This window comes from Balaenoptera physalus (genome assembly GCF_965194825.1).
Source record: "Balaenoptera physalus genome assembly, chromosome: 3".
Taxonomy (NCBI): Eukaryota; Metazoa; Chordata; class Mammalia; order Artiodactyla; family Balaenopteridae; genus Balaenoptera; species Balaenoptera physalus.
In genome coordinates this window covers 99323559-99339489 of record NC_138890.1, presented here as the reverse complement: position 1 = coordinate 99339489, position 15931 = coordinate 99323559, and the positions used below count along the sequence as shown (strand labels likewise).

Genomic DNA, 15931 nt, shown 5'->3' with positions numbered 1-15931 from the left:
AATTTTTTCTTTCATAGAATTTTTTTTCACTTTCGTGCTTAATATTACAGTATCCCAACAGATGTTTTAAAGATTGTGTACTCCGTGGGTGCTCAAACAACAGCAGGATGGAATTACCTTTTAGAGCAATACGAACTGTCGTTGTCAGGTGCTGAAAAAAACAAAATTCTGTATGCATTGTCAACCAGCAAACATCAGGAAAAGTTAATGAAGTAAGTGAATTTAACTAAATTGTTAAAAGTAAACTTACACATATTCAGGGAAGATACTAAAATTTCAGCTACCAGTTTCAAAGGCATATAATAATAATTGAATCAGAATTTGAACCGCTTTGACTTTACTTCCAAAAATATATATTGACAAAATGCAAAACAGATATTCCTTAGTTATTAACATGTGATTGATACTAAACAAATAGGTATGTTTTACTTCCAGAACCTTGGTGGAAAATTATTGTACAAAATACAAGATGCTAATCATCTTGTATTTTAAGATGCTAATATAAGATGTATATAAGATGCTAATCAAAATTCTTTGAAATAATAAGTGAATAAAATTACTTCTAGAAAAAAGCAAAAGTTTAACTGGAATAGTAAAAAGTTTAGCCAGTAGAGACTTTATTACTGTTTTTGGTACATCACACTTTTGTCATGCCTCTTTCTCTCTGATTCTTCTAATATACTGATAGCCTGAGTTAATTTCCATTATAAAACACAAACCATGAAAAATTAAGTGATTTTTATTTCTTCAGGTTAATTGAACTAGGAATGGAAGGAAAGGTTATCAAGACACAGGACTTGGCAGCTCTTCTTCATGCAATTGCCCGAAATCCAAAGGGGCAACAATTAGCCTGGAATTTTGTAAAAGAAAATTGGATCCATCTCCTTAAAAAGTTGGTATTTGTTTACATCCAGTGTGTTCTTCCACCCAGATATCTCAGTTGCCTAAAACCATGTATAACCAAATGATCCCCATGACACCATTTTTACTCAAATAGTTTGATGAAGTCTGTCAATTTTAAAACTCACTAGCCCAAATTGCCCTGTCCAGGTATAAGTGAGAGGAATGAAATAAAGGGAATGGGAAACAGATTTCTCTTACTCAGCCCAGGCAATGAAGAATTGCTGGGAACAAGTAAGAGCTGAGTTAAAGCCAGTCATCAGCCTCATCCCCCCATTCCCTTCTGGCTCTCTCCCCAACCCTGAAGAATACATTGAAGCCATATATAGTACATCAAACACTGGGGGAAAAAAACTTCAGGAATCCTGAAGAGAACTAATCCCTATTTCCAGTTCCCCTGGGGAGGTGGCACAGTGGAGAGCTTGGAGTAGCTAAAAGAAATTCAATCAGAAATGTTTGGGGAGCTCCCCTCCAAAACTGGATAGGTTATGAGTCTTTTCCGGGGTTTCAACTTTGGGGAAAACTAGAGCTCACTCAGTATGCTCCTGAACCTAAAATAGTCCCAGAAAAACCAACAATGATTAGATTTCATTGGAATGTACAGGATGGCATTGCTTTCTCTCACAACAAACCTCCTGCTAAGTGCTCAGCCATTCCTCATCCAAATCCAAAACGTCACTTATTAACTATATGGAAAATACCCTGAATGAAAGAGCTGTGCAGTTTGCTCTGTTTATCTTTGTATCAGTTAGCATCTCTGATGTCAGTCATCCTCAGTTCCTCTTCCCTCTCATTTCTTAGCCATAAAGGTCTCAGAGTCCTCACGGATAGCTTTTTGTCAGTACAGAGCACATTTCTACCCCACTCCAGGACCTTCAAGGGGTTGACATCCACATGAGACTGAATAGTTAAAAAACTGCTTTTTTAAAAATGTCTTTCCTTAAAGACCTTACTGGAATCATTGGTTTGGTTGTTTGCATGACTGTCTGTTCCTCCCTGAAATGGTCAGACTTTTCTGCAATGCTGTAGATTTATTTCGTAACTGGAAATTATCCTCCTGCCCAACCATGGTGCACAGTCCAGACTTGGGACCATTTCTGAGATGTATCTATGCTCTGCTTTACAGCATGAATCCCTTTGACCTGTGGTACAGATTCTCTATGTAAGACACTGGGGTGAAGGATGCCATCTGTGGCTTCGAATGAGAGTTCAACGAACAATGCCCCAATAAACATAATGTATAAACACAGTGTTGTCCAAAATGAGATGGGGAAGTATGTAAGACAATGCCTCACAGTGTAAGAAGAAAATAATACTACATGTATTATTTCTTATCTTATGCTCTTAAATTTTCTTTTTTACCTTTAACATAGTACGTGCATATAATTCATAAATAAAAATATGTATATTGGGAAATTCTTGGTCAAAAAATATTTATTGATGGGTGAATAATCAAAAATGTAGGGCTTCCCTGGTGGCACAGTGGTTGAGAATCTGCCTGCTAATGCAGGGGACACGGGTTCGAGCCCTGGTCTGGGAAGATCCCACATGCCGCGGAGCAACTGGGCCCGTGAGCCACAACTACTGAGCCTGCCCGTCTGGAGCCTGTGCCCCGCAACGGGAGGGGCCGCGATAGTGAGAGGCCCGCGCACAGCGATGAAGAGTGGCCGCCGCACCACGATGAAGAGTGGCCCCCGCTTGCCGCAACTAGAGAAAGCCCTCGCACGAAACGAAGACCCAACACAGCTAATCTTATGGTCTTATGATTAAATTTGATAAATTTCATAGCTTTCAGATTTTACTGGATGAATATGAGTTATTCTTGTGGTAATTAATAATATCCATTGCAAGGCACAAATTTATCATATAGTTATTAATGTTATATATTTTAAATATATAGCATGTTATAAACATAAGGTCATTATTTCTATTACTTAAATCTATGAGGTTCCTTTTATTTTCAGATTTGAGTTGGGCTCATTTCCCATAAGAATGATCATCTCTGGCACAACATCTCACTTTTCTTCCAAGGATGAGTTGCAAGAGGTTTGTGACTCTCTATTGCTAATAATTTAAAAATAAATGTTCAGGCTGTAGAATTGAAAGTAAACTTAGATGCAATCTGGTTTGAAGTTGTTATTTTATTAAAAGAAAATAAGCTGTTTGTTCAATGTCACATAGCAAGTAAATGGAAGGGACAGGACTAATGTTCATAGCATTCAAAATGGAAATTATACTTGAGGGATGAGTCCTTTTGTATTATTTCATTCATATTGTATCATCACTCAAGTGATTATATTGAAGTTTGGAACAGTTCATAAAGGTCTTTTTAACAAAATTACTCTTTTTGGTAATTCTACTTTTTTTAAAAAAAGCATTCTAGTGTTTTACATCTTATTTCCACAGTAAATCTTAAATTTATTTACTTTACAAGCAAATTCAGAATTCTAGTACTTAAATCTCAGATCACTGCTTACTCTATGACTCGGCTCAATCTCTTCTTTACCCACAGTGTGCTCACTTGTAAGATTTGTCATTCCTGTCTTATTTTATCTATTGTTTGAAGGTAAAGTGAAATAATAATTATGCCCAAAAAAGAGAAGAAGAAAATAACCTTTCAGAGATTGGCAAAGAAATGCTTGTGCCTGTGTTTGTGTAATTTATAAGCTGTTTTGAAACCCTTTGGAAGAGAAAGTGTTTTATGAACCACGTCAGTTATCCTTTTCTTGCTTATTTTTCAGGTGAAACTGTTCTTTGAATCTCTTAAAGCCCAAGGATCACATCTGGAAATTTTTCAAATTGTTCTGGAAACCATATCCAAGAATATTAAGTGGCTGGAGAAGAATCTTCCCACCCTGAGGAACTGGCTACTGATTAGTATTTAAATGGTCAATAGAAACAGCACATCAGATGCAGGCTGTGTCTACATGAAGTGGGCAAAGCTCACGTCAAAGTCCCAGATGGTTTAACCAGTAAGAAGCCTCAAGAAATCAGCCAGCACAGCTACCTGTGCTCAGCTATCATCTCTAGCTGGCAGACGTATGATGCTGGGGTGAGGGAAGGCCAGTTCAGTAGCCTATTTTAAAGTAAACTTTGTGAATAATGGAGATATGTGGAGATGTATTGATAAATATAGCTGTAATAGTTTAGCTGCAGCACAGACTGTCTACAATGCCCGACATTATGCGACTACTACTTTGCTTCTTTGATGTTTTTTTTAAACCTTGCATAGAATCCTGGAATTAGCCCAACCAGGTTACCTTCAAGGAAACACAGCCAATCTGCAAAAAAATCTTTCTTTTGCATCCTTCCATCTTCTTACTCTCCAGCTCCCTCAACTCAGCCTCAATAGTTTAATAGCACCTTTGACTCTAGATTTGACCTGTTCATGGCCCTACCAAGGTTTGTATAACACCTAAGTGATATCACTCTAGAATTATATGTACTACTATAGCATAAGGAAACTGAAAGAGTAAAGAATACTATTTTTCCACCAAGATAATATGTAAATTAAGCAGTAAAATATGTATGAGTTTCAGTAGAATTGTGCCATTAACATTTCCATGAATAAGAAAAGTACTTTCTCTTGTGTAGTAATTTATCTACCATAAATTTCCAAGTTTTTAATTCTCTTCCTTTTAGTTCTTTGTTTAAATACATTTTTAACCTCTCAGATTCTTCAGAATTGAGTACAGAAAGTGGAAATTTTATTATTTGATGAGAATGAACATGAGAAGTACTGTGCCAATAACGTTTTAACAAATAAAGAGTTTTTTAAAAAGAAATGTATTGTACTTTTTAGTGTGGTATTTCAAAACCCTTATGGTGGATGCCAGACCCGCAAAACAAACTAAGGTTTGGCTAAAGTTAGTTTTACTTTCTTTTACCTTGAATGAATAAACAAGTTGTAAAAAGGTTATATACAATATCATGAATAATGATGGAGTGAGCAGATACAACTTCTCCATGCTTCCCTGATTCCCCACAGAGGCACAGGGAAAATATTGTGGTTTCCAGAGCCCACTCAGAATGAGAAATCTTCCAGATCAGGGGAGCCCAGAGCAATGACTTGCTCCCTTTTAGGGTTTGTGTCAGGGAGAATAGGCCCTTCAGCCCTCAAGAGTCCAACTTACTACGGTGACAGGAATTTCTTGTCCTACTTCATGTTCATACTTCTGCATTTCATTCTTTGCTATGTCACTGGGTCTATTTGAGGTTCCAGAGAAGCAAGCCTGGCAAGGAACTACTAGGAGAGATCCTAATTTTCTGAGGGAAGTTCCTAGGGTTTTTTGGGGGGGTTTTTTTTGGAATTTTTTTGGGGGGAGCAGGGGTTTATTCCATTCCAGACTGCAAGGAAGGCCTCTAAATAGTCACGGGATCTAGTTTTCTACTTAAACATTAATGTCTACCAAACACAGGTTGTTTATAATGGCCACATTTTTACTCTGCAACAAATACCTCTTTACCTAAATTCATTATGACCTTATTTCCATTTAACTATGTCACTATTTTTCATTCAACACATAATTATATTTACAGACTTTAAATCAACCATTTATTATATTGTCTGCTTCCTAAAACCTTAATCTCATCAAAGTCATGTTTCCAAATCATAAGGAAGAAGGGGTGAAAAGGATTATGAAAGAAGTGGGTTTGCTGGGTTGAAGTGTATGTGTATTTTACATAATCTAATATTTTAATAGTTAGTGCCAGATTATTTTTCTGAAAAGGGGTGTTAATTCACTTTCTTCTTACCCCTATATTCTTACTTGTCAGTATCAAATATTAATCTCTTGTATCTAGTAATCCTTTTTCATAGTAAGGTACAGTTTCTCCAGATACTTACAAAGTTATGCTACTGCTTTCTTTTGATTCGGTATTTGCTTGATACATCTTTTTGTACCCTGTTACTTTGAATTTTTCTGTATCCTTTAGTTTCATATGAGTCGTTTATAAACAGACTATACCTGAATTTTGTTTTCTATTATGTTCCCCACCTCAGGCAGGCCCAGGCTTTGTCCTCTGTCCCCTCCGCTCTCAAAGGCTTAAAAACTGAAACTTCAGATGCCCTCAAGGAGAACATTGACTTCAGCCTTCTGCTGACCCCTCAGGTTTCCTGCTTTCACTTAGTTTTTTATGCATGACTATTCCTTACTAACTTTTCAGGTCACGAATGCATTAAAATAATTAAAAAATATATTTCATTCTACATTTTCAGTTATTATTAGCAAGAAGGTTAGTCAGGGTACCTACTCTAGCATATTCCCAGAAACCATAATAATTTATTTTCCAATATGCAAATGATGAACACTTTTACATAGAGGCTCCTTAGTATGGAAACTGGTTGGTGGTATTGACTGTGCAGTATTGATTTCTCAGAAATAAAGTTGTGGGTGCCTAATACTGTATAATACTTAAGAAGTTAGCAGTATAAACAGACCATTTGTTCAGGATTTAAAATCAGGAAAATTTTTCCAATATTCATAAAGAGAAATGGTTAGAAAGTCTGAGAAATGCAGACTTAACAAGATAGAAAAAGCTTTCTATGTCTCAATCACTTCTTCAAACTTAACTTCAACCATAACTTCAAGATCTTTTGCTAATTTGTTCTCCTTTCCCCCGAAGTCCTCATCTTCTACCATACTCCCAGATAAGGTCTGGTAACCAGTTTTCTATTCTCAACCTATGACTCATTAATTCTCATCTTTAGGTATTTACACACATGATTTCCCACACTTCAAAGTTCATGCCTTCTGCTGTTGAATTATACCATATTTCTTTCTTTCAATACAATATTTCAGGTTCATGCCTCTGTAAGGAGTTCCCATGTTAATACCACCTGGCATGTTCCTCTAGTCATCCAAACAATACCTCTGTTATAATTACAAACCTCATTTTAAAGTAGGCAGAGCAAATTGTCTGTGAAAAGACTTAAAAGATACAAAGGACATTATTTCTCAGTTTTAGAACAGTACTCTCCTTTAAAAACTGTTTTCTAATAAACTAGTAAGTTTGGAAATCCTAACTCATTTCTAATATTTTGAGTTGGAGTTGGAATAAGGATAAATAGAACATTCTAAAAACTTAAATATGGAAAGAGGTGGGGAAGGGGGTGGGGGAACTTTTTCTAAAAGAGAAACAGTTGTCTCCATGGTATAAGGCTGCTGATAGGTAATTTCATTTTCTTTCTTTTATTTTTATTGTTTTTAAGTTTTTTAAAAATTTTTATTTATTTGTTTATTTACTTATATTTGGCCACATTGGGTCTTCGTTGCTGCGCACGGGCTTTCTGTAGTGGCCCCGAGCGGGGGCTACTCTTCTTTGCGGTGCGCTGGCTTCTCATTGCAGTGGCTTCTTTTGCTGCGGAGCTCGGGCTCTAGGTGCGCGGGCTTCAGTAGTTGTGGCACGCAGGCTCAGTAGTTGCGGCTCGTGGGCTCTAGGGCACAGGCTCAATAGTTGTGGGCATGGGCTTAGTTGCTCCGCAGCATATGGAATCTTCCTGGACCAGGGCTCAAACCCATGTCCCCTGCATTGGCAGGTGGATTCTTAACCACTGCACCACCAGGGAAGCCCTTATTTTCTTTCTAGTCATACCTCCAGATGTAGAGTCAAAGAGTAATAGCAGAAATCTTAGAAGGACGAACAGAGTATTTTAGCTGGTGAGGGGGTAAACAGGTAGAGATATGTCAGCTGATAAGGATTAAAGAAAAGCTCTGGTCTGAAATAAGTATGCACAACCTATGTGATCCAGACAGAATCCATAGGAGTCAGACCCTATGTCCTGAGTGAGTTAATTTAACTCACACTCGGGGCCTGAATTAGGTCACTTAAGAAACAATGAATAGGACTCCCCTGGTGGCACAGTGGTTAAGAATCCTCCTGCCAGTGCAGGGGACACGGGTTCGAGCCCTGGTCCGGGAAGATCCCACATGCCACGGAGCAACTAAGCCCGTGCACCACAACTACTGAGCCGGTGCTCTAGAGCCCGCGAGCCACAACTACTGAAGCCCACGCACCTAGAGCCCGTGCTCTGCAACAAGATAAGCCACTGCAATGAGAAGCCTGCTCACCACACCCAAGAGTAGACCCTGCTCACCGCAACTAGAGAAAGCCTGCGTGCAGCAGCGAAGACCCAACGCAGTCAAAAATAAATAAATAAAATGAAAAATAAAAAAGAAACAATGATAAGTTGTTGGTTAATGAGAGAGGCTGGGTAGCATTTAAAGTTTTGTATTTTTTTATGCTAAGTTGTGCCTTATTTATAGATAATAGTTTTGACACTACTGATCAAAGCACTGTTTTAAAAATAATGTTCTGGGCTTCCCTGGTGGTGCAGTGGTTAAGAATCCGCCTGCCAATGCAGGGGACACGGGTTCGAGCCCTGGTCTGGGAAGATCCCACATGCAACAGAGCAACTAAGCCTGTGCACCACAACTATTGAGCCTGCGCTCTAGAGCTCCCGAGCCACAACTACTGAAGCCCGTGGCCTAGAGCTCGGGCTCTGCAACAAGTGAAGCCACCGCAATGAGAAGCCCTCACACTGCAACGAAGACCCAATACAGCCAAAAATAAACAAATATAATAAATAAATTTATAAAAATAATGTTCTATATTCTAGAAATGCCATTACCAGGTAGGAAAAGCTTATTATTCTCCTATTTTCAGTTAACTATTTCTCTGGGAAGCCTAGGTGTTTAGAGTTTAAGTCCAAGGGAGTATACCAAGTGTTGGCTCCTCGGTCTCACTGAGAACCTAGAAAGAAATAACACCTGCATTGTTGGCCTTGCAAAGCCAAATCTAAAAAGTGCTGCCTAAAAAAGGAAATTCATGGATTTTTTTTCCAAAATACATCTCCCCTTAACCAGCAGCCTTTTCTTCTGTAATTCCACCATTACAGATTCATTCCTTTGGGTTAATAAAAGTTAAAATATTAAGCTTTAACTCATGCTTTAGTGTGACTTTGTTTTTTTTTAATTAATATTTCTTTATAGCTAGCTGACAAAAGGGCCTTAAGGAGAGAAGACCCTGAAGCTGGAAGAGAGGACTGGGGGAGTGGATTCTGGAATGAAGGCAATACCCCAGAAAGGTCTGGTTGGGTAGGAAGCTCTGTAGGGCAGTATCTCTTACTTATTTATGGGTATTGTATACAGATGGCATTTGATACATATGTATTGACTGTGTGAAGCAGCACCTTGAAGTGAGGAAGGAAAATAGAAAATGGGACGTCAGAGAACTCAGAGACAAGCTTACTTGGCAATTTTGCGTCAGATGGTCCTGCTAGACCATGATTGTATAGTTCTGCATCATGTATTATGCATTATGTATATATCCTGTGTGCTGGTCTTGACTGGCCCAGTGTATTGTAAAGCCTTAAAAGCAAAACTTTAGCTCCTGTTTTGTTTTCAGTTCTCTTTGGTCTCTGGACACCATGGGCACTCCACAAACATTGCTGAGTGACTGACAGCCTGTGCTGGCAGCTATCAGCCAGAGGGAGGAAGAAAGCATCTGAGCCAGCCTAGAGTCAGTCAAGAATTACAGTCAAGTGTAATTTTCTGCATAAACATTACAGGACCTTCTCATGCTCAAAAACAAACAAAAATCTGAAGGACACATTTTATAGGAATGAACTTTAGCCACGCTCTATTTCAGCATAGCTGTAAGAAATAAAGGAAAATGAAAACTGAATCAGTATCTTCAGGAGCATAAACATCTCCCTAGAAAGAATAAGTCAATCAAAAATTCCAGCTAGAGATCATTTCTAAAAATAGTTTTTATATCCTCTGACTTTTATTAAAGAGGGCCTATGGTTGGTTTTCACAGCTGGAGCAGGGCCCACCATCCCTGCCATTTGCTGGCCTAGCGAGGCCCCTTCTGATGCAGGACTTAGATATAAACTCGATACCAAAAACTTGGTTTCCTCAGGACCCCATTATTTTAAATTATCAGGTTAAAATAAGTCAGCGTTATACAAATTTGTTTGCTCTCTCATTATACTTTGTGTGTCTAATCATTTTTTGCATGCAATCTACATGGAATTAAAGGTTTACAATTCACATTTAATAGTAATAGCAAATACCTCTTTAGCACTTATTTTGTGCCAGTCTCTGCTGAAAGCATTTTCGGTGTGTTAGTTCATCCTACCCTCACAATAATCTTAAGAGGGAGGTAGCTGTCCTTAGTTTGCAAAGGAGAAAAAGAAACCCAGGGAGGTTAAGCAACTTGCTCCAGTCAGAGGCAATGGTTTTTAGTATATTTACAAAGCTGTGCACCTATCAACATGGTCAGTTTTAGAACATTTTCATCTCCCCAACAAGGAATCTGTACTCATTAGCAATCACTTCCCATTCCTCCCTCCCTTCATTCTTAGGCAACCACTAATCTACTTTCTGTTTCTATAGATTTGCCTAGTCTGGACATTTCAAAAACATCAAATAATACAATATATGATCTTCTGTAACTGACTTCTTTGTTGGACATTTGGGTTGTTTACATTTTTTGGCTATTTTGAATAACACTCCTATGACCATTCATGTACTAGTTTTTGTGTGAACATAAATTTTCAATTCTTTTGGGTACACACCTAGGAGTGAAATTGCTGGATCATATGGCAACTCTATGTTTAATCTTTGGAGGAAATGCCAGACTATTTTTCAACACAGCTGCATCATCTCTACCAGCAGTGTGTGAAGGTTCCAATTTCTCTACATCTTTGTCAACATTTATTATTATCTGGCTCTTTGATTCTAGCCATCCTATGCCTATGTCTAGCCAGACCATGAAGTGGTATCTTAACTGTGGTTGTGATTTGCATTTGTTTCATGGCTAGTAATATTGAATATCTTTTCATGTGTTTATTGGCCATTTGTATATCTTCTTTGGAGAAATGTCTATTCAGATCTTTTGCCCATTTTTAATTGGATTATTTGTCTTTTATTACTGAGTCGTAAGAGTTGTTTATATATTCTAGATACAAGTCCCTTGTGAGGTTTATGATTTGCAAATATTTTCTCCCATTCTTTGGGTTGTCTTTTCGCTTCTTGATGCTGTCCTTGGAAACCAAATTTTTCTTCAACCTTGTCTTCTTTATTTCCATTATATAGATGCTATTATGATGAGTTGAATTGTGTGCCCTCAAAATTCATATGTTGAAATCATAACCCCCAGTACCTCAGAATGTGACGTTATTTGGAAATACGGTTGGAAATGTAACTAGTTAAGATGAGGTCATACTGGAGCAGGATGGATCCCTGCTTCAATCTGACTAGTGTCCTTATTAAAAGGGGAAATATGGACACAGACACGCACACAGGGAGAATGCCTTGTGAAGACTGGAGTTATGCCGTCACAAGTCAAGGAACTACCAGAAACTAGAAGAGAGGCCTGCCTGGAACATATCTTTCCCTGGTGCCTTCAGAGGGAATATGGCCCCACTGACACCTTGATCTTGGGCTTCCAACCTCCAGAACTATGAGACAACAGCTTTCTATTTTTTAAGTCACTCAGATTATGGTATTTTTTTATAGCAACCCTAGCAAACTAATACAAATGCCTAAGATATTTTTCCATTTTGGTAGTTACTTTCAGTTCAAAATTCAAGGTTGAATAATATATCATTTCTAGGTTTGTAATCCTAGTTATATTGGTCAATCATATGAAAAATTACATTGAATTGGGCTCTGTCTTTACATTTCCTGTACAAGTGTCTTAGGGTTTTGAAAAAATTATCAAAATATTATTAAAATATATCAGTATTCATAACATTAAGTGGACCTACCTCACATTTTGGTTGCTTAACCCCTTTTCCTTTCTGAATAATAAAAATGATTTTGTCCAAGTGCTCCCTTGTTCCCCCATATGAAATAAGGGAAGTGATCCTAGACTCTGCTTTGTCTAAGACACCAATCGCAGGAACCCCATTTTCATTTCCATGGACTGGCTTACAGTTTTGGCCAGTGAAACCTAAGAAGAGTTCTAGTAGGGTGTTTCTGAGAAAAGTTTCCTTGCTCTTAAGAAAGAGACATCAAAGAAAAGGTTCTTTCTTCTTCCCTGACACAGCCACCTTGTTGACTACACGGTCCTCAGACTTTCAGAAAACTGCTCAGAGCGTACACAGAGTGAGAAGCTGGATTTTTATGAGGTTGGGGAGCTCCGACTGGGGACGGCCTTACCTCTGCACTTGTTATGTGAGATGGTAAATTTGCATATTGTTCCAACTAGTTTAATTCAGCATTTTGGTTTTGTAGTCCAAAGCATCTGAGCTAGTATATAACTGCCCCTTCCTGATAACCTTTCACTTCATTTGGCTGAATCTTTTTGCTAAAGTCTAAGCTATACCAGAACTCTGTTGGAGAATTATTCTGCTTTCCTCTGTGCTCTAAACATTTCTTAATTAGATACAATTTCAAGCATCATAATTGATGCAGAGCATGTGTGCTGCAAATATTACAGGAGTAATGAGATACTGACCTCTCCAGTCCTTGAAGTGGATGGAAACCTCACGGTGGTCATCTGTGTCCTGGCAGCAAGCTGCATCCACCACTTATTCAAGAGTGTTGAACAAATATCATTTTCAAACGTGTACACTGAACCAGTGTATTTTTAATTATTTATTTCAAAATAATTAAGAAGCATATTTAATAATGCTACACCTAAGTGTGACACGGAACTCAGTAAATTATATTGGAATATCAACTGAACGATGAAATAGCAGTCCAATAGCCTGAAGTTAGCTGTATTTCTCTATTTCATATCCCTCCCATGGGTTATTGTCATTGACCTTAATTTCCCTGTGCGAATAGGGAAGAAACAGGAAACTCCAGAGCTCTGGTTTAGAACACAGACCACCTGAGTTCTAGTTTGTCTGCCACTGGACTGTGCGTAAATCCTCTAACCTCTTAGACTTCCGTTCCCTCCTCTGTTAAATGAGGTCTGGGTTAGCTGATCCATGGTATAGGAAGTGCTTTATTTTGATGAAAAAAAAAGTTCCTGTTTTCACTGATCAGCACGTTTGTTCGTTATTCAAGGAGCTCATATTTTCCTTTCGTGCTATTTATTATATATTATAATTAGCCCTCCAAATTTTTGGTTTGCAAATGTTAAATGGTAGACATCAAAGATTCTGAAAATAGTAAATGAATATAGTAGATAATGTCACACTATCTCCTCTGACAGTAAATAGTTATTTCATAATAATTTAAAGTATTATGCCCTTAACTAAAAAGGAAGTAATGAGATACTGACTAAGTTCTGTGTGGGAGGGTAGGAGGAGGTTAAAGACGGAAACATAATGGGTTTCAGTAGTGAATTCGTGAAATTGTGTTGCCTCAAAAAGGCTTTATGAAGTGAAATGTAAAATGGTATCCAAAAAATAAAAACCCAGAATCAAACAAAACAAAATTCACTTTCATTCTTTTGAGGGTAGGTAGGATTCTGAAACATTTTGATTTTCTTTCCTCTTTTTACCTCCAGTGCCAACCCATAAGCCTTTAAATGGTCCTTAATGTATTTGTGTGTGTGTGTGTGTGTGTGTGTGTGTGTGTGTGTGTGTGTGTGTGTGTGTGTGTGTGTGTGTGTGCAGGAGCAGGAAGGATGGGAGGCAAGAGGTGGGCAAAGGAAGGATAAAGAAGTTATTTGTCTCTATGCCATAGAAATCTCAAAAGACATGATGATCCACCTATATTTGCTAGTGCAATGGTGAAGCCTTTTTACAAGTCTCTGTAGAACTGAAGTATTTAAGACCAAACACAAGGTAACGTGTTTCACACTTAAAAGCATGATAGACTCTAGCTTACAGGTGAGATGAGGTGAGATGAGGGGATTTAACAAGCTGTGGAGTTTTAAATATCTCTGATACTAAGTGCTTTGATTGCAAAAATAACTCCAAAGGAACATGACATGACCTAAAATATAGGTAAGAGCCTCTTATCTAAGCAATACAATGTGTGGGGTCCTTTTAACAAAATCCAGCACTGCATATACTATATAATATTTGAACACTTATGTACCAGCCCCTGTGGTTCACTTCCTATTTTTGGTTCTGAAGCTGGGAGGGGGGCATTGAGGAGGCAGCCTAAAGGCTCTGGTTATCTTTAACACAATGGGAAGAGAGCAGCTTTGAGGTATCATATGATATAGACACCTTCTCTGTACTGATCACAAACACACCACTCAATATAGAAATGTTCTCTGGAAGGGTTTTCAACATTGCACGTGAACTAGAACTCAAAATACCATTGCATCCATTCACAAATTATTTATTGCATACTTATCTAGGGATTAGGATACAGCCCTTTATGAAGGTAATGACCCGGACTTCGTGGAGCTTGCATTCTTGAGAGGGAGATTGATAATAATGAAAGGACAAACAAAAACATTGTTTTAGACAGCGATGACTGTTGTGAAGGTATTAAAGCAGGGCTCAGTCTTTTTAGAGTAGACCATGTTTGGACCTATTTTCGATTGTGTGGTCAAGGAAGAGCTCTCTGCAGAGATGACATTTGAGTTGAGACCTTAAAGACAAGAAGGAACTGGCAGGTAAGGTACCAGGTAGAAAGAACAGTTCTTGCACGAGGAACATGCAACAGGAATGACTGGATGTAACTTGGATGTGACTAACAGCCAGAAGGTCTCTGTAGACAAAGTATCGTGAGCACGTGCAGGAGAGGAGGTCCCAGAGTTAAGAGTTTCGCTTTTATTCTAAGTGATTGGTATCCACGGGAGGTTTTAAAGCGGAAGTGGGTGATTTAATACAATCGACACTTAAAAATACAACATTGCAAAATACAATATTGCACTTCGATTTTACTTCTTTGAAACCTAATTTCTAATTCCCACGCGGGTCAAACAACACCGCGGGCATCCCTGTTTGCCCGGGCAGTTTGCGCTCGCCTGCAGCTTGTTTGCAACCGACGCACTGCCGTTGACAGCCTCGGAGGAGCGTGTGACAGTTGGCAGGCGCAGTGAGGCATCGCGGGAGCCAAGTTACTGCTGGGGCCAGGGCTGCGCTAGGGGAGGAGGGAAGAGGGACAGTTGGCGGTGGCAGCACTCTGGGAGGGCTGCGAACTCCGCAGCGTGGCGGCGATGCGCACGCTGAGCAAGGGATGAAGAAGCCGGGCCCCGACGAGCCTCCCGGGGCTCACGGGGCCCCTGGTTATTTCATCCCGAAGGTTCGCTGTGCCTGCCCGGGTTTGCCACTGGAAACAATGGGGGCTGGGGGCTGAGGCCTGGGGGCTGGAGGCTAGAGCGCGAGTGCTGTGCGGCTGGGGCGACCAAGAGAGTTTCCGCTTCTCCGGCCTAGCTCTGCCTGGCCTGGCCGCGGGCCGCAGCGGCGGCACCCCGGGGAGCCGCAGGTGTTGATTCAAGGCTCTGCTGGGCTGCCTTCTGCCCACATCCTGCGGCGCCCGCGGCCCCGGCGGATCCAGTGCCGGGTTTTGTGATCCGCCTGCACGTAGAGGCCGCGCCCCGAACCGCTAGCCCGAGGACAGGACCCGGGGTGCCCTCTGTTCTGCTGGGGTCCTCGCCTCCCTTCTGTCTCCAGGCCACCGAGCACTTGGGACCACTGTGCTGTGAGCGCGCAGCCCTACAGAGACGACCCACAGTGTCTGCTCCCTCGAGACTTGGCGGAGTGAGCTCCTGGAGTCGGACTCCCCAGGGAAAGCGAAGCTTCGCTGTCAGGGGAGCGACCTTCGCCCGCAGCCTCCTACTCTGCCTTCAGATCTCGGCTACAGTGGCATCTCCCAGCCAGGCTTCTCCTCACCAAGCCATCCGAATTAGCGACCCACTCGTTCTCCATCACATCACCCTAATTTAATGCTCAACGGGGCATTTATTTCAGCCTCGTGTGTCTTGTGTTAGTTTATTGTCTGTCTCTGGAATGTCTGCTCCACGGGGCAATGACCGTGTTTTACCGGCGCGGTGCCGGGTTCCTGGCGTCTACGGCCCGGCCCGGCCGGACGCAACAGGGCATCGCATTTGCTTGATGACTGACCGCTGTTCTGAGCCCTGGACGAGACAGAGCCACCGGCCTTTCTGC

At 40.1% G+C, this 15931-nt stretch overlaps 1 protein-coding gene and 1 long non-coding RNA gene across 3 annotated transcripts in view; both read left to right on the top strand.

The window, feature by feature from the left end:
* ERAP2 (endoplasmic reticulum aminopeptidase 2) overlaps positions 1-4685 on the top strand; it is a 37492-nt gene extending 32807 nt beyond the window's left edge. Inside the window, exons 16-19 of one of the 2 annotated variants that reach the window (XM_082458081.1) lie at positions 51-212; positions 752-892; positions 2865-2946; positions 3642-4685. In XM_082458081.1, the coding sequence (XP_082314207.1) occupies positions 51-212; positions 752-892; positions 2865-2946; positions 3642-3785 (529 nt within the window). In that variant the 3' untranslated portion in view covers positions 3786-4685. The remainder of the gene's footprint in view (positions 1-50; positions 213-751; positions 893-2864; positions 2947-3641) is intronic. The other variant, XM_082458082.1, reaches the window with a different exon arrangement.
* The window catches only part of LOC309659063, a 272263-nt gene that overhangs the window by 149632 nt on the left and 106700 nt on the right, over positions 1-15931 (top strand). The gene's annotated exons all lie outside the window — the stretch shown is intronic.